General features: G+C 37.1%; 1 protein-coding gene across 20 annotated transcripts in view; it reads right to left on the minus strand.

Moving 5' to 3' along the window:
* ACAP2 (ArfGAP with coiled-coil, ankyrin repeat and PH domains 2) overlaps positions 1 to 22,957 on the minus strand; it is a 166,507-nt gene that overhangs the window by 17,358 nt on the left and 126,192 nt on the right. For 12 of the 20 annotated variants that reach the window (XR_013527223.1, XR_013527222.1, XM_078350545.1 and 9 more), the window contains 10 exons: positions 19,579 to 19,630; positions 17,711 to 17,811; positions 16,998 to 17,103; positions 8,315 to 8,523; positions 7,910 to 7,979; positions 4,518 to 4,609; positions 3,086 to 3,270; positions 2,576 to 2,680; positions 2,099 to 2,191; positions 333 to 520 (listed from right to left, as the gene is read on the minus strand). Coding sequence is in view for 18 of the 20 variants with exons in the window: in XM_078350545.1 (XP_078206671.1) it covers positions 333 to 520; positions 2,099 to 2,191; positions 2,576 to 2,680; positions 3,086 to 3,270; positions 4,518 to 4,609; positions 7,910 to 7,979; positions 8,315 to 8,523; positions 16,998 to 17,103; positions 17,711 to 17,811; positions 19,579 to 19,630 (1,201 nt within the window). In the remaining 2 variants the exon portion in view is untranslated. The remainder of the gene's footprint in view (positions 1 to 332; positions 521 to 2,098; positions 2,192 to 2,575; positions 2,681 to 3,085; positions 3,271 to 4,517; positions 4,610 to 7,909; positions 7,980 to 8,314; positions 8,524 to 16,997; positions 17,104 to 17,710; positions 17,812 to 19,578; positions 19,631 to 22,957) is intronic. The other 8 variants (XM_078350548.1, XM_078350547.1, XM_008981427.5 and 5 more) reach the window with 1 other exon arrangement.

Here is a 22,957-nt window from a genome sequence, read left to right on the forward strand (position 1 = left end):
TCATTCTCTCCAAAAGGAAAAATATTCCCTCAGCCAAAGCATAGAAAATTATGAATTATATTGTTTTCTTCCCAAGAATAGAGATTCATTTGCAGTTTGTGAACTACCAAAACACACTATGTATTTTCATCATCAGAATTCTCTTCCACTGCAAAAAAATTGCTGAAACAATGAAAGTGATGCTCAGAAGCCACTACTATTAATAGCACAGAGGCTCCTATTTTCCAACCGATCTCTTGAAGCAAAGATAATACTAATGCCAGTTCAGAACGTATTATCATTTTTTTTTAATATTTGATTGTCACTGTAAATGTCATTGTATAAATGCATACCCCTAATACAGCCTGAATAAGCGGTGTTGCTTTGTTTTCCTCGGAATTAGCCCAGTTCACATCTGCGCCGTGAGCCAAAGCCTCAGCCATTTTAGGAAGGTTTTTTTCATATGAAGCCCTATAAAGCTGAAGCCCTGGATTAATATGTTTAGAGTCAATAAACACAGAAGAATCTTGCCTTTCTCCTTCTGAAAAGCAAACACAAATACATCATTAAAAATGAGCTCTTGGCAGGGAAAGAAAAAATTGTTTAATAGGCAGAGTTTCAGTTTTGCAAGATAAAGAGTTCTGTGGATGAATAGCGGTAATAGTAGCACAATAATGTGACTACACTTAATGTGACTAAACTGTACACTTAAAAATGATTAAGATGGGCTGCTCATGGTGGCTCACACCTGCCACCCCAGCACTTTGAGAGGCCAAGGCGGGTGGATCACTTGAGGTCAGGAGTTTGAAGCTAGCCTGGCCAATATGGTGAAACTCCATCTCTACTGAAAATACAAAAATTAGCCAGGTGTGGTAGCAGTTGCCTGTAATCCCACCTACCCGAGATACTGAAGCAGGAGCATCGCTTGAACCCAGGAGGCGGAGGCTGCAGTGAACCAAGATTGTATCACTGCACTCCAGCCTGGGCAATAGAGCAAGACTTAGTCTCCAAAAAAAAAGGTTAAGATGGTAAATTTTATCCCAATTTTAAAAAATAAAGCTATAACATAAAAAACCATTAATCTATCATAAAGAGTTTACAGGAGATTTTCACATAGATATTCCCCAACATTCAACCTTCTCCTATAAAGACTATAACTGATATGCCAGGCCTTTCTGTTCTTGCCAGTATCCAATGGACAGGTTAATTATTCTGTACTGGATTAAAACTGAGTAATTGAGTATATTCCTAAATGTCTGGACTCAAGAAGCAGCAAGAATCCATAAAGACTTTTACTACTAGACCAAACCTCACTTCATTCCTAAGATGGTCCGGTACCATCCCAATTTGCACTGTAAACACTGCAAATTTTGAAGAGTGCTTAGTCCCCTGAGTACTCTGCAGAAGCAAAATCACTGAAATCATGGAGGAGAGAATAAAGATATAAAGCACAAGTCAAAACAAAAATCTAATGGGGAAGAGGTTGTTGTTCTCTTTCTCCTGATAGGATAGCCACAGGAAAGATAAAGGATAACAAGACACACAGTTCATGTGGATTAAAAATTACCCTTGGAAATTGGTAAGGCACTTTTAGCACATACCATGAGGCTTGAAAGGATGTACAACTAAGGGTCAGGTATGCTGGATGACACCTGTAATACCAGCACTTTCGGAGGCTGAGGCAGGCAGATCACTTGAGGTCAGGAGTTCAAGACCGGCCTGGCCAACATGGTGAAACCCCATCTCTACTAAAAATACAAAAATTAGCTGGGTGTGGTAGCACATCCCTGTAACCCAGCTAGGTACTCAGGAGGCTAAGTGGGAGAACTGCGTGAACCCAGAAGGTGGAAGTTGCAGTGAGCCAAGATGGTGCCATTGCATTCCAGCCTGGACAACAGAGCGAGACTCGAAAAAAAAAAAATGTATAAACAATGCATAACTAGGACAGAATTTCCAAATATGAAGAAATAGCTGCTTTCTCATTTAAGAGTAGTACTCTTCTCATAGTACCTTCTAAAAGACTAACTCCTTCCTTTAAAATATTTAATTGAGTAGACATTTACCACATGCATTTTTCAGCAAACAAAACCAATCAACACTGAGTTTCATCAGAACTCACCAGGCTCATATAAACTATTGGCTGATACTGTGGAGGGTAAAGATTCTCTTCCATCATCAGAGCTCTGCTGGATTCCACTGTCATTACTTTTGACTGTTTTAAAGAAAAATTGACTAATGATTAAAGTTCATGCCATTTATAAAACAATCTCCCACAAACAAGGTTTTAAAATGAACTCTTACACATCAACATGAACTCAGGCACCACAAGTAGAATGCATTTAATATAATTTTAAACTTTTTGAACATTTAGCTTATTGAGATATAAATCAATCACAAAACCTGAAAATAAACTTATTTTCAGAGTTGTAACACATTTCATTACCCCCTAATATGTCAGGGGTAGTAAGAGCTTAATTTATTATATGACTGTGAGTAACGTGTAATTCTGAGACAATGGGTAACATCTAGAGAAATGGCCACACCGCACAATGACCACTGGCACAGACTTGGAATGCTCCACGAGAGTAGTACTTACTACTACGCAGTTTTGAAGAAGTATCAAAGTAGGAGAAGAGTGAATCTAGCTCATCAGGACAAAACAGAGACTCCCGCCTGGCCTCGTCGCTATTTACAGCAATCACTGGGGACATGCAAGTTAGCAAAGCACAAAGCAGGCCATAAGAAGGGAAAAGGGCAGGAAGAAACGTTACTGGGAAAAAATTTAGGAGGAAAAAATAGGAAGGAAATCAGGTAGTTAATTGGATACTTAGGGCTTTTGAAATCACAGGTTTATAATTCCCATCTCCCCTTGCATTTTAAGCAGTTTTATTCCTTAGAATATACATATGACCTAGAAAGGTGAAATATTATGGCATTGTTTAAATTTAACTGTGTTAAAGACACAGAAATTCAGTTTTCCTTAGAATATGTAGAAGAACAGGTTTTTAACATTTAAAAAACTGACAATGGCTACTAGTTCAGGGATTATAAAAGTGACTTGAGCTTAAGAAAATAGTTATAGACACAGTAAGAAAGTTTGTGATACCTGAACTTTGGGCAGATGCTCTGACTTGGTCACCTGGCCCAAATTTAGAAATGCTCAGTCTCTTTTCTTCAGAACTTTTAGAGACAAACTTTTTTTCCTGCTCAGGAGGTGATGATAATATAGAAGATTTATCCACAAATTTCCTCTCCACGTATTTTGCTCTGATATATGCCTCCTTCTCCTGTCTGGTATACATAAAAATGTCACAATGTTTTGTTTAATCTCTTAGCAAAGAAGCCATTATATACTGAATATATTCAAACAAAGTCACTGAATGTAATACTAGTTAAAGCTGAATCGGTGAAACTGTATGTTTTCCTTTCAAATATTTAATGAACTATGATTTCACACTCAAGTGAAATACAAATAATAACCTAACTAAAAAGTCACAAGTATTATTAACATAGTACTCTTCCCTTCTCTTAATTTCTGTGCTATTCGTTTCTATACTCCTCTCATGCTTTTTGCAGAATCAAAAACATCACCAGAAAAAAACACATAAAAATTTATAGAAAGTAACTTTATTTTCAGTTTTGCTCAAAGAAATAATTTCACATACTGAACTGGCAATACTGGTGGTCACAATTTTTCAGAAGACTACTTTAAAACAACATAGCATTGTTAATTTAAGAATATATATTTTTAACTTCTGATTTATGATACCATCATAAAATGCCATATCTGTTCTATATATATATATTTTTTTTTTCTTGAGACAGATTCTTGCTCTGTCGCCCAGGATGGAGTGCAATGGCACAATGTCAGCTCACTGCAACATCCGCCTCCCAGGTTCAAGCCATTCTCCTACCTCAGCCTCCCGAGTAGCTGAGATTACAGGTGTCCGCCACCATATCCAGCTAATGTTTGTATTTTTAGTAGAGATGGTACCAACTCTTAGCCACTTCATTCAATGAGCCTCCTTATACAGAATTGGAACAATAATTTCAATCACAGCAATCAGGTACTCTCCCCTTCCAGAGGCACACTTTGCATCTTCAGTTCTTCAATATCATAATGTCATGCATAAACTATGTGAGTAACAAATCTTTGCTAAATTAAGTATGAACAATGTAAAATTATTCACTGTAGGTAGCAGAAACTTGATCCCTAAAGACATTAATGAATAAATTATCCCTTTTTAAATGTTACCACGAACAGAACTTTGGTCTACTTTAACTAACTACTAAGCGTTTCTACATTCCTGTGCAGATCCCCAGTTTTTAAGATTCTCTCTACTCTGGAGACTATTGATTATCTGTCCAATGCAATTATCTAATTAACATACCCAAGAAAGAGCCACATTTGAACAAAGTAGTAATGGCTGCTTCTAAACACTGTCTCAATGTTATATATCAATTACTACAGTGAAATAAAATCATATATTCCTAATTAGGAGGGAAAAGGTATTACATTAAGACAACTGAAATAGTACCTTTGTCCTGGATGTGGTTTCTTTATCCCCATTTTTTCCACGTTAGCTTCATAAACTCGATTTATAACATCATTTCCCAACTCACACATAAGCTATTGGCAAAAAAATAGAAAAATAAGCTATAAAGACCTTAAAATAAGTCAAAATTTAAAAGTCCTTAAAGCAAGTACAGTTAACTAATTCTCTTGCATATTCTGCAGCTGCTTATTCTACAAAGAAGTTTCATGTTAAAACAAAATGAGACAAGAACTTAGTAATATTATCACTTTGCTGTTCTTCACCAGACTACCTCCCCTAGATGATTATCACCTCCACCAGAGTCATTCTATCTCTCTAGTTATCTATCTATGTATCTATCTAGTCACATATCACAACTATTATATCTAAGATAAGAAGTCTATGTATCTATCTAGTCACATATCACAACTATTATATCTAAGATAAGAAGTATGACAACAAAGCATTCCTATAGAGTAAGGGATAGTAAGTACTAGCCAGTCTTAGGACAGTAAGTTAAAAATTAAGTATCTATTCTTTTCAGTTGTCAAGTCTAGTTCCCAGAAATATGCAAATCTATCAATGTACAACTTTCTGGAATTTATTTTTAAACTTTTACCATTCTTTGGATTGGGTTCTGTCTTCAGATAACAACTCCTAGTTATATATTCCAAATTCTTTCAGATTTTCCTTTCCATCTGTTAACTCTTTAATTCTGTTCAAGCTCTCCTTGCCTCACTAATAAATTATATCTGTACCTTCTTGGCTAATCTGATTGCTTCTAGTTATGCCCAATTCCAGGTGTGACCACAAAAACATTTTTACCAAGATGCAGATCACCCAAACCATTTCCCTGAGAAATCATAATCAAGTAAAAGCGACACTAACATACATTAAAAGATGGCATTACCAGAATGTAGAGAATAGAGGTTAAAGTGTTGGGACATGTGAGTTGGTGGGAGCCAGCAAGGACTGGGATGAGACAGCAAGAGGATTAAATGTTATCTGGACCCAACAACAGGAGTGAAGTTTCAGAAGGGCACTCTCTTAAAGTGTATGCTAGGTAGGCAAGAGAGAATGGTTTCCCTTTCTCTCCTTTTCCTTGAGACAGTCTTACTCTATCGCCCAGGCTGGAATGCAGTGGCATGATCTTGGCTCACTGCAATGTCCACATCCCAGGTTCAAGCAGTTCTCCTGCCTCAACCTCCCAAGTAACTGGGATGACAGATGCCCAACAGCACGTTCAACTAGTTTTTGTTATTTTTTAGTAGAGACAGAGTTTCACCATGTTGGTCAGGATGGTCTCCAACTCCTGACCTCAAGTGATCCACCTGCCTCAACCTCCCAAAGTGCTAGGATTATAGGTGTGAGCCACCGCACAGGCCTCTTTCCTTTTCCTTAATCATGAGCCCTTTTGAGGTCCCATTATTTCTGTGACACCCCTTTTCTGTCACTTTTATTTCTTGTTTCTATTATCTCTCCCTGTCACTTCCTTTCCCCTCGTCCCATAGCCCAGCTACCTCTTATAAATCTTAAATGTGCTAATTCCTCTTTAAGCAATTATTACTTCTAGTTTTATACAGCATATTTTTCATTTTTAAAAGATACTAATTATTATAAAGTCTTCTTTAAAGTCTGCACTGGTACTGTGAGATAATACTGTGAGACATCACTGCCTAAGATTAGTAGCATACAGAAATCAATCTTATTTACAAACAATTTAATATAAGGCAAAGGAAAAATAAGAAAATGATGCGAAAAGAAAGGATATTTCAATTACTGATGCTAAGAAAGTTGGTTAAGGATTTGAAAAAACTGGCTGGGTGTGGTGGCTCATGCTGTAATCCCAGCACTTTGGGAGGCCAAGGCAGGGGGATCACTTGAGGCCAGGAGTTCAAGACTAGCCATGGCAACATGGTGAAACCCCATTTCTACAAAAAGAAATTACTCAGGAGACTGAGGCAGAAGAATCACTTTAACCTCAGAGGTAGAGGTTGCAGTTAGCCAAGATCACATCACTGCACTACAGCCTGGGTGACAGAGTGAAACTCTGTCTCAAAAAAAAAAAAAAGAATTTCAGCACTTTGGGAGGCTGAGGTGGGTGGATCACGAGGTCAAGAGATTGAGACCATCCTGGTCAACATGATGAAACCCCATCTCTACTAAAAATACAAAAAATTAGCTGGGCATGGTGGCGCGTGCCTATAATCCCAGCTACTCAGGAGGCTGAGGCAGGAGAATTGCCTGAACCCAGGAGGTGGAGGTTGTGGTGATCTGAGATCACGCCATTGCACAGCCTCCCAAGGAGCTGGGATTACAGGTGCGTGCCACCACACCTGGCTAATTTTTGCATTTTTAGTAGAGACAAGGTTTCATCATGTTAGCCAGGCTGGTCTCAAACTACTGACCTCAAGTGACCAGCCCACCTCGGCCTCCCAAAGTGCTGGGATTACAGGTGTGAGCCACAGCACCTGGCCACAATTTTCAGACAGAAATAAATGAGTATATACTCCAACCCTTAAATTCATCTGTTTTTCTACAATATGGTAAACTAGATGGCAGTAATTAAAAGGATTATACTATTAACTATTTCGAATTGTGTAAATCTTATCAGAAACCCATAGGGGTCTAAAATTATTTATGACATTTTCATAGATATAAGTTCTTAGATATAGGGGAAAAAGGATGACTTGGTTTGATGACCCCTAACCTGACAAATGTAAACCTGCAAATTGTCCTATGCTAAAACAACCAGATGGTGTCAAAAGCTTTACCAATTCATTATGAAGCTTAGTATAACAATAGATCTCTTATATATTTAATAAGAATCTAATTAGAAAAAATTAAAGTTAAGGCATAGAATCTGAACTGGACCAACGGTAGTGGCTCACACCTATAGTTCCAGCATTTTGGGAGGCTGAAGTAGATGGATTGCTTGAGCCCAGGAGTACAAGACCAGTGTGGGCAACATGGTGAAACCTTGTCTCTACAAAAAAACACAAAAATTAGCCAGGCATGGTGGCATGCATCTATGGTCCCAATTACTCAGGAGGCTGAGGTAAGAGAATCCTTTGAGCCAAGGAGGTCAAGCTGCAGTAAGCTGTGATGGCACCACTACACAGCCTGGGCAAGGGAGCAAGACCTTGTCTCAAGGGAAAAAAAGAAGCATGAACTAACCCGGAGTTAAGAGGGCTATATATAAATGTAGCAATTTTTCAAACTTATTATGGAAACACCAGATTTGCCAAATAGCTTCAGATGTGTTTCGATACAATTTAGTTAGCATACCTTGTTAGCAGGAAGAGCTCATACATTTGTAAACCAAGATTCTAAAATCTAAAATTCTTTCACTTTTATGTGAACATATGAAATATTTTAAAGCAATATGTTTTTACCTTTAAAAGTTCTGGCTCCCAGGTGTCTAAAGTTAAAGATCGTACTTTTGAAAAATGAACCCCAAGACTCCTAAGTGGAAAAAAGACGACTGCATTAATATAAAAAACAATCAAGTCTCTATTTGCACACTTGTGCAAATTGTTTTTTAATGTGACACAGGCTGTAATAAAGCCCTCAACACACATATACAGGAACAGATCTTCTGTTTAATAATGAATGATGAACCAAAGTCCTTAAAAGCTTTTACAAACCAGGATTTTAACCACTTCTTAAAAGGTACAAAGACACACACACTGGTGGTTAAGTTAAAGAAGTGGAAAAGGCCAGCTAACAAATGAAACATCATCATTTCAATCTGTGTTTATCCAAAAGAATAAATCCTCAACCTGGGCAGGCCTACCCACCGGTGAATTCCAGAGCACTCGATACACAAGGTGATGCCCAGGTTGATGCTGGCCCACCGTGGATCTGCCAGGCCACAGTCACAACAGCTGGCATTGCCAGGGATACACTGTACCCGCTGAAGCGCACTTTCTCCTTTCAATAATTTCTCTTTTGACTCATTTCCAGAATCTAGGCTTCCTGTGGATGGAGATGATTTCTTATCCAGCTTCTAAAAGAATTAAGAATTACTTGTTTTAAAAAAAAAAAGATTGGAATATACTACATGCTCCAAACTAAAGCTTCCAATCAATAAATGCCTGTTATGGGCATAAGCCAGGCAATATTTAGGCACTAAAGATGCAAGGATAAAAAGATGTAGGTTCTTCCATCACTGGACTTTTATTCTAGTGGAGAGAACCATGTAAACATTTAAAATCATATATAATAAATGACACAATGAACATATGTACAAAAAAATGAGGACAGAGAGGGGAATAGTAGTTTAACATGCAGGGTGGGAGAGAGGAAATAGGTAAGGGATTATTAAAACTCAAGAATGAAATAAATATTATTGTTTTATACCTCACTTTTCCAAGGTGTTCAATAAACTTATTTTTTTTCAGACCTCTCAAGGATAAAGTAAGTTATTTTAATTATTGCAGTGAGTAACTAGGAAAGGTATAGCTTATGTAACTACTAAAGAAGAGATCAACTACATAATTTAACAACAGTGTAAATCAAAAATAGAACATACAATGTTTAAAACTTCAAGGGATATTAGGTAAAAGAAGAGAAAAGCAAAAGATGGCTGATTAACAAAAAGTTAATTTTTTTGGCAGAGTGCGGTGTCTCACACCTGTAATCCTAACACTTTAGGAAGCTGAAGCGGGAAGATCACTTGGGTCCAGGTGTTCAAGATCAGCCTGGGCAACATAACAAGAACGTGTCTCTAAAAAATAATACGTCTGGGCACAGTGGTTCATGCCTGTAATCCCAACATTCTGGAAGGCTGAGGCGGGTGGATCACTTTAAGCCAGGAGTTTAAGACCAGCCTGGCCAACATGGTGAAACCCTGTCTCCACTAAAAATACAAAAACATTAGCTGGGTGTGGTGGCACATGCCTGTGATCCCAGCTACTCAGGAGGCTGAGGCAGGAGAATCACTTAAACCTGGAAGGCGGAGGTTGCCATGAACCAAGATTATGCCACTGTACTCCAGCTTGGGTTACAGAATGAGACTCCATCATACGTACATAAATACATACATACATACAAATTAGCTAGGGATGGTGGTACACACCTGTAATTCCAGCTACTCAGGAGGCTGAGGCAGGAGGATTGCTTGAGCCCAGGAGGTCAAGGCTGCAGTGAACTATGATCACACCACTGCGTTCCAGCCTGGGAAACAGAGCGAGACTCTGTCTCCCCACACCCCACCACATGGCCACAATGACCAAATACAAAGATATGGTACCAAGATCTTAAACAATGACAGATATGGTCTATAAAAAGTCTTCTGGTCTAAAAATAGCTCAGGCCGGGTGCAGTGGCTCACGCCTATAATCTCAGTACTTTGGGAGGCTAAGACGGGAGGACCACAAGGTCAGGAGTTCAAGAGCAGCCTGGCCAATATGGTGAAACCTCATCTCTACTAAAAATGCAAAAAAAAAATTAGCCGGGTGTGGTGGCACATGTCTGTAATCCCAGCTACTCGGGAGGCTGAGGCAGGAGAATCACTTGAACATGGGAGATGGAGATTGCAGTGAGCCGAGATGGCACCACGGCAATCCAGCCTGGGCAACAGAGTGAGACTTCATCTGTAATTATTCAATAAATAATAAAAACATTTTAACCTTAACAGGCCAGTATGTTAGTACAGCATCAATATAAATATAATTTGGTACTTGTCTTGCCCTTCCTGAAAACTCTATTCAACAGCCATTAGAGAGGACCATGGAAGTTAAGTGTGTATACCCAGTATTCTTGAGAGAATCAAGCTAGATGGGAAACATGCTGACACAGAAGCATAACCATATGCAGGCTGCTGGATCCCAAGCAGGGTAAGGAGCATGTCTGCATAGGGAGGCAGCTCAGCAAGAAAAACGGAAGCTCGAGTAGGGAGAGGAAGGCAGCAAAGTAGGAGCACCACCTAGTGTGAGGTATCAAGCGTCTGACAGGGAAGAGGCCACCCCTGGCAACAGACACAGAATATCAGTTACATGCTAGGGAATCAATCATATAAGTTAACATGTTCAAGACAAATTGGGGCCAGATTTCTCAACGCAGAGAAAGGAATTATTTATATGGAAAAGGAGAAAACCACAATGAATCCTATCAGACCTGGAGATACCAACAGGCACACTAATGTTTTTCAATATAAATACATTTTTTAAAAGATGTAAATATGTGTATGTATATACACACTCAAAAACTTATTTTGGTTTCTAAACACGATTCTCCACCAAAAGTTCCTCCCAAAGCACCTCCCCAATAAAATACTTATTACCAACAAGGTTTAAAAGATTACTCCTACAGTAGGAGAAACCCACTAGACCACCACCTGAATCAAATGATCAAAGTTACCACCACCACTGGGAACAAGTCAAAATCATGTGACCCCTGAGAGGATGAAGTGAAAAGAACACAGTATCATTTATATAATATTCCTCCCAAATTGAGGGACATTCTACAAAAGAACTAGTCTATAATTTTCAAAACTATCAAGGTGAAGAACGTCAAGGTAAGAATGAGGAACTACCCTGACTAAAAGAGATTAAAAAGACATAACAACTAAATGCTATCTATACTTATACACCAGATCTTTTTCCCATAAAGAACACTACTAGAACAATGGCTAAAATTTGAATGATGTTTGGGAATTAAATGGTAGTCATGTATCAATGCTCATTTCTTGATTGGTGGCTATACTATGATTATACAGGAGAATGTCCCAGGCTGTGGGAGGTATTCATTAAAGTAATGATACAGGCCAGGGGCAGTGGCTCATGCCTGTAATCCCAGCACTTTGGGAGGCTGAGACGGGTGAATCACCTGAGGTTGGGAGTTCAAGATTAGCCTGGCCAACATAGTGAAAACCCAGCTGTACTAAAAAATAAAAATTAATAAATTAGCCGGGTGTGGTGGTGTACACCTGTAATCCCAGCTACTCTGGAAGCTGAGGCCCAAGAATCGCTTGAACCGGAAGGCAGAGGTTGCAGTGAGCTGAGATAGTGCCACTTCATTCCAGCCTGGGCAACAGAGTGAGACACTGTCTATCAAATAAATAAATAAATAAATAAATAAAATAATGATGCAGGCCAGGTGCAGTGGATCACACTTGTAATTCCAGCACTTTGGGAGGCAGACATGGGTGCATCAGTGGAGGCCAGGAGTTCCAGGCCAGCCTAGCCAACATAGTAAAACCCCACCTTACTTAAAATACAAAAATTAGCCAGGCATGGTGGTGCATGCCTGTTGTCCCAGCTACTAGGGAAGCTGAGGCATAAGAATCACTTGAACCCAGAAAATGAAGGTTGCAGTGAGCTCAGACTGCAACACTGTACTCCATCCTGGAGGACAGAGAAACTGTCTCAATTAAAAAAAAAAAAAAAAAAAGGTCGTGATGCAGTGATGGGGCATCACATTGGAAACTTACTCTCAAATGGTTCAGGGGAAACAGTTATTTGTTTGGTACTTAGAACTTCCCTGTGGGGCTGGGTGCAGTGGATCACATCTGTGATCCCAGCACTTTGAGAGGCCAAGGTGGGTGGATCACCTGAGGTCAGGAGTTTGAGACCAGCCTAGCCAACATGGTGAAACCCCATCTCTACTAAAAATATAGAAATTAGTCAGGTGTGGTAGCACACACCTGTAATCCTAGCTACTGGGGAGGCTGACGCAGAAGAATCGCTTGAACCTGGAAGTTGGAGGTTGCAGTGAGCTGAGATCGTGCCCCTGCACTCCAGCCTGTGCAACGAAGCAAGACTCGTCTCAAAAAAAAAAAAAAAAAGAACTTTAGGATTATTCAAAAATTTTAAGAAAGGAGTATTTGTTTACCAGAACATGTTTGGTAATGTGAATTAGCTAATAAGCAATTATCATATAAGGAAAGAATGTCAGTATTATATTATAGAAATCATGTTGGTTCATTCCCAGGTTTTCTCTATATGCTAATATTTTTGCACCAAATTAGAGAAGCTGGAAGCTAAGTATAGAAACACAGCACAACTTGGGTCAGCCACTTCAAGGAACACAGCACTGAATCCAAAACCCATTCAAAAAGTATTAATAGGAGGAATGATGGTTTAAGCAAGACATTCAATCCTACTGTCCCTCCGCATCTCCATACCACTAGGGGACTGCTCTCTACACATAAATACAATGACTGGAAGTTATTCTCTGGAGGAGTAAAAGGAAGAGTCTCTGAATAGACTTCACCTGAAAGGTGGAAGCCAGAGGATTAAATAAGCATATACATATGATATGCTAAGATATCCAGCACTTAGCTCCCAGCCAGTCCCTCACACCTATGTGGGAGATCAATGAGTCTTCTCTGGGAAATCACACCAGCTGAAAAGACTCAAAAAGACCCTGATGACAGTTGTTCCTCAACAAATGGTCCAGACTTAGGCAAAGGTCAAAGTCAACAAAGTCCTAATTTTGTGCTCAAAGCTTCCAAAGAAGTTTTTAGTGCCTAACTTATAATCATGATCAGATAGCCAAAAGAAGCCTCTAACACAATGGCGCTCAACCCTGGTTGTTTATGAAACTAACCTAGGAAGCTTGTTAAAGTATTGATGCCCGAGTCCCAACTCCATTCAAGTGTTCTGAGGTGGTACCTAACCAGTGGGAGTTTCTTAAGCTCCCTGTGTGATGACATCATAGTATGCAATGATGGTTAAAACCACAGGTTTAACACTGATTCCATGAAAAAAGAACAGGTCTATATTTACAAACATTTAGTGGACAAAAGAAACTCTTGGAAATTAAATATGTGCTAGCAGAACTGAAATATTCAAAAGGAGACTTGGAAGATTAACTGAGATTTCCCAGAAAATAGAGCAAAACAACACACACAAACACAAAAATAAGAAAATCATAATACCAATCCAGAACTTCCAGAAAATACTGAGAAACTGGAGAGGAGAAATGCAAAAGATCATTAATAAGAAAAGCTCCAACATCAACACTGGAAACTAAAAAAACAAAAAATGCTGTTAAAATTCTCAAGATTATTCCCAATCTAAAAATATCCAGCCAAACTACCAATCAAATATGAGGATAGAATCAAGACATTTTCAGACATGCATGGAATCACAAATGTCTCATTTTCAGGAAGCTACTAGAGAAAGTACTTAAGTTTTTCTTAAGTCAAGAAGGAGAAAGATATGGGATACAGGAAATAAAAGAATCTCCAGAATGATTTTGTAAGAAAATCCCAGACTGATAGCCATGCTGCAGGCTTACGGAGCAACTGGTCCAGACTGGAGAAGTGAGATTCTAGAGACAGACATACTGCAGGCTATTTCTGCCAACATGCCCTTTGTCAATGTTCCCATCATTTGCTCCCAGACAAGTTCACATCAACTTGGCTACTACTGATCAAATTCCTCCTTTCCTCTCTATGCCTTTCTGGTTGGATCCAGTTAGTTGTCCCCCGCCCCCACCCACCACAATACCATGCTTGAAAAAGTTCTGCTTTGATCAATACTTGGGAGCTGGAAGTTGGCCACAATAAGTTTGGAAATACAATTTAGAAAGTAATCAGTTCCCCTAACCATATTCCTGACAATTATCTATCACTAAGCTATGCCACAATCTTGCCATATAACCCAAAAGTGGTAAGTTCCATTTCTCAAGACTCGTTTACGCACTCATTTCCTTGCCCAAAATACTTCCTTAGAGAGCTCTTTGAGAAACTGAGGAAAGACTATGACCTAAGTTTCCACATTCAGCTTATCTTACTAAGGGGCCTTTAAGAGACAATATTATGCTTTCCTTTTTGGCTTCCATTCATTTTTAAATTCATTCAATTTTAAATACCTTTTGTGATCATTATTTTATTTTATAATTATCTAAAATGGCACAATACTTCAGGGAAAAACACTAACGGGAATACCTCATTCCAATCTGGTTTATGTAGTCAAATATTAAAATAAACATAGATTCAAATACTGAATTAAAATGGTACATGAAATCAGGATAAACAAAAGAGAAATCCAGATTTTAAAAATAAAACTCATTTCAATTACATAAAATCATCTTCCATAAAAAACGATGTTACGAGAACGATCCAAGATGGCCGATCGCTAACATCCAGGGATTGTAGCTCTCAGGGAAGGCGCGGAGAACTAGAGGACGCCACACTTTCAGACAAATTCTGGTCACTCACGGAGCAGAAGTTCCCCCAGTGGTGGAAACACACGAGTCGCCAGTGCGACTCTCGTGGTCGGCGCAGCGGTTCTGCCAGCACCTCGACGCTGCAGCGCTTGGCACAGAGTAAACAGGACCGATTCCCCTTCTGACCGAGGTTTGGAGCCCCGGGAAGGCAGAGTCGCCTACTACGGAAACAAGAAGTAAGCCCGACAGGAGAATCCTGGCCAGAAAAGCACCATCAGTTTTAATGCCGCTGCTCTGGCCCTGGGAACTAACAACCTGGACGTCCACTCAAGAGACCTAATCTGAAAGTTGGTAATTTCAAAGACGACAGGAAGATAAATTTACAATGACGGGAAGAAACCAGCGTAAAAAAGCTGAGAATACTCAAAGTCAGAACGCCTCTCCCTCTAAAGATGATCACAGTTCCACATCAACAATGGAACAAGGCTTGATGGAGAACGAGCGCCTCCTGATGACAGAATCACTCTTCAAGGAATGGATAATAACAAACTTCGGTGAGTTAAAAGACCATGTTGTAGCCCAACGTAAAGAAACTAGGAACTTTGAAAAAAGGTTTGATGAAATCCTATTGAGAATAGACAACTAAGAGAGGAGTATGAGTGAATTAATGGAACTGAAGAATACAATACAGGAACTCCAAGAAGTATGCACAGGTTTAAACACTCGAATTGTTCAAGCAGAAGGGATATCAGAGGTCAAAGTCCAACTTAATGAAATAAAACGTGAAGAAAAGATTAGAGAAAAAAGGATAAAAAGGAATGAGCAAAGTCTCCAAGAAATGTGGGACTATGTGAAAAGACCAAATTTACGTTTGATAGGTGTACCTGAATGCGACGGAGAGAATGAATCCAAGCTGGAAAATACCCTTCAGGATATTATTCAGGAAAATTTTCCTAAACTAGCAAAGCAGGTCAACATTCAACCCCAGGTAATACAGAGAACACCACAAAGATATTCCTCAAGAAGACCAACCCCAAGGCACATAATCGTTAGATTCACCAGGGTTGAAACGAAGGAGAGGATACTAAGGGCAGCCAGAGAGAAAGGTCAGATTACCCACAAAGGCAAGCCTATCAGACTTACAGCAGATCTCTCGGCAGAAACTCTACAGGCCAGAAGAGAGTGGGGGCCAATATTCAACATCCTCAAAGAACAGAACCTTCAGCCCAGAATTTCATATCCAGCCAAACTAAGCTTCACAACTGAAGGAAAAATAAAATCTTTTATGAACAAGCAAGAACTCAGAGATTTTATTACCACCAGGCCTGCTTTACAAGAGCTTCTGAAAGAAGCATTACACACAGAAAGAAACAACCAGTATTAGCCTTTCTAAAAATACACCAAAAAGTAAAGAGCACCAACATAAAGAAGAATTTACACCAACAAATGGATAAAACAGCCAGTCAACATCAAATGGCAGTAACCCTAAATTTAAATTGACTGAATTCCCAATCAAAAGACACAGCCAAAACCCAACGGCATGTTACATCCAGACCTGTTTCACATGCAAGGATACACAAAGACTCAAAACAAAGGGATGGAGAAAGATTTACCAACCAAATGGAGAGCAAAAATAAATAATAAATAAATAAAAAGCAGGAGTTGCAATTCTTGTATCGGATAAAATAGATTTTAAAGCAACAAAGATATAGTGGTAAAAGGATCAATGCAACAACAAGAGCTAACGATCCTAACACCCAGATAGGAGACTTAGATTCAATGAGACAGAAAATTAATAAGGATATCAAGGACTCGAACTCAGATCCAGAACAAGTAAACTTAATAAATATTTATAGAGCTCTCCACTTCAAATACACAAAATATACATTCTTGTCAATACCACATCACACCTACCCATTAGTTTAAATGAAACATTGATTGGCCATTATTAATACCCAATTTTTTTCAAAATAAAGCAATATTTCCATTTACTCTCCCTCTTTCTCTTCCTCTTTCTTCCTCTCCTTTACTTATTTTTTTTTTCTTTCCTTCTCTCAAAAAAAAAAGAAATCAACTTGTAAACCTCTAGATCCAGGTCGGCAATGTCTCTTTCATTGCTTGATTTCCTTTCTTCCCTTCCCTCCCTCCCCACTTCCTCCCTTCCTTCCTTCCTTCATCCCTTCCTTCCTCCCTACCGTCCTTATTCCCTTCCTTCCTGCCTTCCCCCCCCCCCAAAAAAACAAAAAAAAAACCAAAAAAAAAACAACAAAAAAAAACGATGTTACATATAGTCATATAATATTGCAACTAAAATCAAGAACTTTTGGCAATATATTATTTGGTATTGCTAATACCACTACTAACCTCTGATTCATCACCCTTCTCTCTATAAGCAGTAGCAATACTGGTCTGAACAGCCTTAATCCATGCCTGGCGCAGCTTTTCAGAATCTGCCTGGAGCATACAACTTCTACAAGGAAATAATCATATTGTTTTCTCAGATAGTAAGTTAATGACAAAAAAACTCCTATAAGCTTTATATTTTGTCCACTTTGCTATTTAATAATTTTCTAGCAAAAAATATATAATTTGTTTTTTAAAAAAGGTCTTATTTCATGTATCTTTAGGGCAAAGTATGTTCACAAAGAAATTAAGGTGTCAGTGAAACAAATTATTTCTTCAAAACAAGTAACTCATCCCTGAACATTAGAAAAAAAAAAAAAAACCTCTTAAATTTACCATATAAACATACAAATACTCACTTTTTTTCTACTGGGTACAAATATAAAATGATAGTTATCAAACTCATGATTTCAATTCATCATAATAGCTAAAAAGTTTTCACAGGGGCACATAAATCACCTTTACAGAATTGAAAGAATATGATAAATGGTAGAAGTTACATAAATATCTGACTATAATATCTATAACCAGTAATTATTAAAATTTATTGTTAAAACTTTTGTTCTTTAACCCAAATAATTACAGAAAAATGCAGATTTCTCTACTCTGGCAAGTTCTTTAAGACAAACTATAAAAACATAGTAGCAAATCGCAGATTCTTTAGAACCACTTACTTTGTGGGAGAGACCACCTCAAAGCAGAATCGTCGTTCTATGTCTTCACAATGTTTCACTGTGCATAGCCTGAGATCCTCAACCACTACAGTAGGGTTATCCTACAATAAGGAAACAAAATTTTCATATTTTTCCACCTAAGTTTTACTATTACCAATAATAAGATACTTAAAAATATTATTTGGCATAACTGGTCTAATTTTCAAGATTTATATTTTATTTTAGATACAGAAAGGGTTTATCAATATAGATATAAAAATAAAGGTAATTTTGTCCTGTTAATAATTGTATCTACCTCATAAATTATATAGAGATTATATGAAATTGTTTATATATAAAAAGCTTGGTCCAACACTTGATACTTAGCAAATGCCCAATAAATGTTAATGTTCTATGGATTTCCTTCCATCTTCTTTCACATCCGTTACTCTCCTAGTCCCCACTCACATATAATAAAAGCTACTTTTCTCCAAAAGAGAAGCTTTTATTTAGTAAAGTTTTAAGCATTTTATTAAGAATGCTATAACTTCTTAAAACACCTAAGAGAATCAGAAAGATTTTATCACTTTCTACTATTTAATAAAAATGTAAATTCAAAACCAAGTTTATCAGAGAAGGAACCATGAACTAATTAGCTAGATTAAAGGGCTTCTGTCATACAAACCTGCTACCACAGAACTAGCAAGTAAAATTTCATACTGAGTCACCTCAAGAGTAGATATTTTAAAATTTGCAGTTTACAGAATATTATTCATAAAAAGTAACTAGGTGAAAAGCAAGTCATCAATTAACTGATTCTTTAGTTTCCAGTTATTTTTAATATTTTCAACTCACAACTAATCCCACTATGCCTTTCTAATAAATGAAACTTTCTCATCCTTAAAATAAGATTGAGAAAAACGCATAAAACAATATTAACATATTCAAGGGGTTCTATTTAAATTACTGTCAGCTTACATTTTAATTAATGTCAGTTTTAACCATGCTCTCCTATCACCTGTGGCCCTACTGTGCTATTATTTAAAAGGCACCCTCTCGGGCCAGGCGCAGTGGCTCACGCCTGTAATCCCAGCACTTTGGGAGGCCGAGGCGGGTGGATCATGAGGTCAAGAGATCGAGACTATCCTGATCAACATGGTGAAACCCCGTCTCTACTAAAAATACAAAAAATTAGCTGGGAATAGTGGCGTGTGCCTGTAATCCCAGCTACTCGGGAGGCTGAGGCAGGAGAATTGCCTGAACCCAGGAGGCGGAGGTTGCGGTGAGCCGAGATCGCGCCATTGCACTCCAGCCTGGGTAACAAGAGCAAAACTCCGTCTCCAAAAAAAAAAAAAGTCACCCTCTCTTTCATCTTCAAAATAGTGCTTTGGAATGGCAGTGTTATTTCTGTCATGAACTAGAGAAAGATACATATAAAAAAAAAAGTATGTTATATATTTCAAAATAGCTAGGAGAGGAGATTTGTAATGATCCCAAAACAAAGAAAAATGTTTGAGGTGATGGATACCCCAATTACCCTGATTTGATCATTACACATTGTATACAAGTATCAAAATAGCACATGTACCACAAAAGTATGTACAACTAATATATAACATTTAAAAACTACCAAAACATTTTTAAAAATCCTGTGACCCAGAAAAATCCATTTCAAACTAGGAATTAAGAACTCGGGATTCAAAATCACTTTGCTTTTAAGAATTAAATGTTGTTATTTTCCACCCTTGAGTCCTCTTACACCTGCTCAAACATAAAAATTACATTAATTTTACACACATTATTTATAGACTTCAATATTTGCCAAAACAAAGAGATAAAGAAATGAAATTGGTAGCTCACTGAGTTTTCACTTATTACTCAACACCTACCTTAAATTTTTTCTGGTAAACCAACTGATTATTCTGTATTGAAAACCAGCGCCTAAAGAAACACAAAACAGATTAAGTTTTCATAAACATAACTTATTTCCATTGTTGTTAGAAATGAATATTTGAAAAAGTACTGGAAATCACATTGTGGTCATTATGTTTTAAGAAGTGCACTGTATTGTTTTGCTTTATAGAAACTGATTCTAATATGGGATAACTATTGAAAGTAAAGAACAAACGTTTTTAAAACCACAAGTCAGGAAAATGAAAGTACTACATTTTGATTAATTTCAAGTCATAAATTTACATCCTAACAAAAGCTGTTATCCTTTATGCTATCACCAGATAATAATTGCCTTAAAGTACAAATTTATAATTTTTGAGGTTCCTTAAAAATAACTGAACTCTTTCCCCCAAAATAATTTCTTTTCTTATAAAGTTGGTATAAATGTATATTGTGAATATAAGTATCCACTTGTGGCCGGGCATGAGGACTCACACCTGAAATCCCAGCACTTTGGGAGGCTGAGCTGGGTGGATCACCTGAGGTCAGGAGTTCAAGACCAGCTTGACCAACACAGTGAAACCCCATCTCTACTAAAAAAAATACAAAAATTAGCCAGGCATGGTGGCAGGCACCTGTAATCCCAGCTAATGGGGAGGCTGGGGCAAGAGATTCACTTGAACCCAGAAAGGAGAGGTTGCAGTGAGCCAAGGTCACGTCATTGCACTCCAGCCTGGGCAACAGCATTGTACCACAGCCTAGGCGACAGAGCAAGACTCCATCTCAAAAAAAAAAAAGAAAGAAAAAAAAATCCACTTGTATACAGTAAAACACTGAAATAAATCGTGCTTTATTTTCAACATTTCAGAAGAAAATTCAGTAAGAGTTTGATTGGACAAGCAAAACAGAAAACTAATGTTAGAACTGACATCTAACAAGAGATAATCACAAATTAGCTTGGCCTTATTTTCATACAAATTTACTGCTAAGCAAAATAATCGAAGTTATTACTACAAATGATTCACTCAACTATTTATGTGGTTCTGCTCACTACTGTAAATAATTAGGCAAACAATTTACTTACAATTTTCTTTAGAAGAAAAATCTAACCTATGTATAACATATTTACTAATTCTAGTTTATTAAAACAATAAAAGACCTAAAGGCATAAAAAAATTCACAGCCAAAAGCCATTCAGAAAAGAAAGCCAAACTTCTTATCAAGCATGAAAGGTAAAACAGTATTTGAATCATTACTTTAAAATTAGTTTCATGTGAGATGATTTCTATCATAATTAGTTATTAATCAATTAGCAGATATTCTACCTTTTCATTGATACTAATACAAAACATTAGAAATTGTATTTAGACATTTAGAATTTCTATTTTTAAAAATTAAGTTAATTATCCAAAGTTGTTCTCATAACATGACTAGAAGATGCTTTTCCATTTTAAAGTCATTTACTAGATAGACTATTACGTTTTCTTACCACTGAAAAAGGAATCAACTTTACCATTAAAAAAGAGTTTGTTAAATAAGCATCTAGATAAAATGAGGTGGGTTGCCTCTAAGCGCAAATCATCGAGAGGTAAGCTAGAAAAGGAAGAACTTCTGGGTTTACTTTGGGACGATAATTGGTTAGAAATGTTAAGGAAATACCTATAAACAAACAAAATGGTGCACCCCTGCCACATGGGATGACATGCAATGGAAACAATCTCTGATACTGATTAGTTTATGCAGAAATCATTTGAGGTAGGATGAATGTAGTAATAAAAATTCATTTGTTTTATATCATAGTAATATTCTATAATTTGATGAAAGCTACAGAGTTTGAACAACAAAAAAACACTTATGTAAACTTTTCATGCTTCTGAGGTCTTCAAAAATTAATTTCTCTTGATCTGTTGCATCTTAGGACAATATCTTCTGAAAATAATATCAAAATGCTAAATTAAAACTTACATTTTTGTCAGAGCTCTAACCGATTAACTCTAAAGATCGTTATGTATTTCTGAAACCCAGTTCCTCTGCCATCTACCTGCTTCTGAATGACATTATCATACCATCAGCTTTGTAAACTCAGGAAAGAAAATATAAACTCTAAATTTTACATCTCTTAAGGATAAATGTCATATATCCTAGATAGAAAACATTTTCTGAATAATTTGTGTGTCTTATGATGCTATCATTCCTCCCTTGCTACTATAAATTTAAAAAACGAATAACCTACATTGACCAAAACTTTAATCAGGTAAGTAAAATATAATTTTCAATTCTTTCTATAGAATAATCCTAGTTATTAACACTTCCTTGTTCTTGTTGTTTTTGAGGTATAGTCTCACTGTCGCTCAGGCTGAAGTGCAGTACTGCGATCTCAGTTCACTGCAACTTCCGCCTTCCAGGTTCAAGTGATTCTGGTAACTTAGCCTCCTGAATAGCTGGCATTACAGATACACACCACCACACCCTGATAATTTTTATATTTTTAGTAGAGACGAGGTTTCAACATGATGGCCAGGCTGATCTCTAACTCCTGGTCTCAAGCAATCCACCTGCCTCAGCCTCCCAAAGTGCTAGGACTACAGGTGTGAGCTACCACGCCTGGCCCTAGTTGTTATTAACATTTCTAAGAAAAGAAAAATTAAGACTTAAAAACAATTCATGGACAGTGAAATAGAGAAAAAATACTTAATAATTTAAGTACTTGGTATCTACAATTTGAAAGTAAAAAAAAAAGAACTAGACCCAAGAAAACAATATTTGGATTTAGAAACTGACCACAAAGCCAAAATACAAGACAGCTTTTAAAATAGAAAAATTTCTTGCTTCATTAAGAAAAATAAGGTACCACTTTGTATCTCAAACTGAAATAACTCAATATATTTTATTAAATTCTAAATATACTTTTAAAATACATTTATATTGTAAATATTATTTAATATAACAATTAGAGCATCTGAATGACAAAATTTGGACAAGAAAAGAAAAAAATACATAAACAAAATAATCAAATTATCTTTTATTATGTTTGATCACTAGTCCCCAAACTACTCTTGAAATCAAGAACATAAGTAAAAGTCAAACTTCTAAATCTGTAGAAGCTTTATAACTAGAACTATACAGATGATGGGATTATTTACACATTCATGTAAGTGCCAAACAGGTAAACAACTGATAAAAATTAAAAGCCTGAACATGTACCCTCCTTTACTTCAATTTATTTTTATACAAAGAAAATAAATGGCAAAAAAAGGGGAACTGACAATGTATTCTTTCAACAAAATCATCATGGTTTTACCCAAATGACTAATCCTAGTTACTGCTCCAATTTTTTAAAAGAGTTTACTAGCTTATTTCTCTCTCTATTTTTAT

The sequence above is a fragment of the Callithrix jacchus genome, chromosome 15 (assembly GCF_049354715.1).
Source record: "Callithrix jacchus isolate 240 chromosome 15, calJac240_pri, whole genome shotgun sequence".
NCBI classification, from domain to species: Eukaryota; Metazoa; Chordata; class Mammalia; order Primates; family Cebidae; genus Callithrix; species Callithrix jacchus.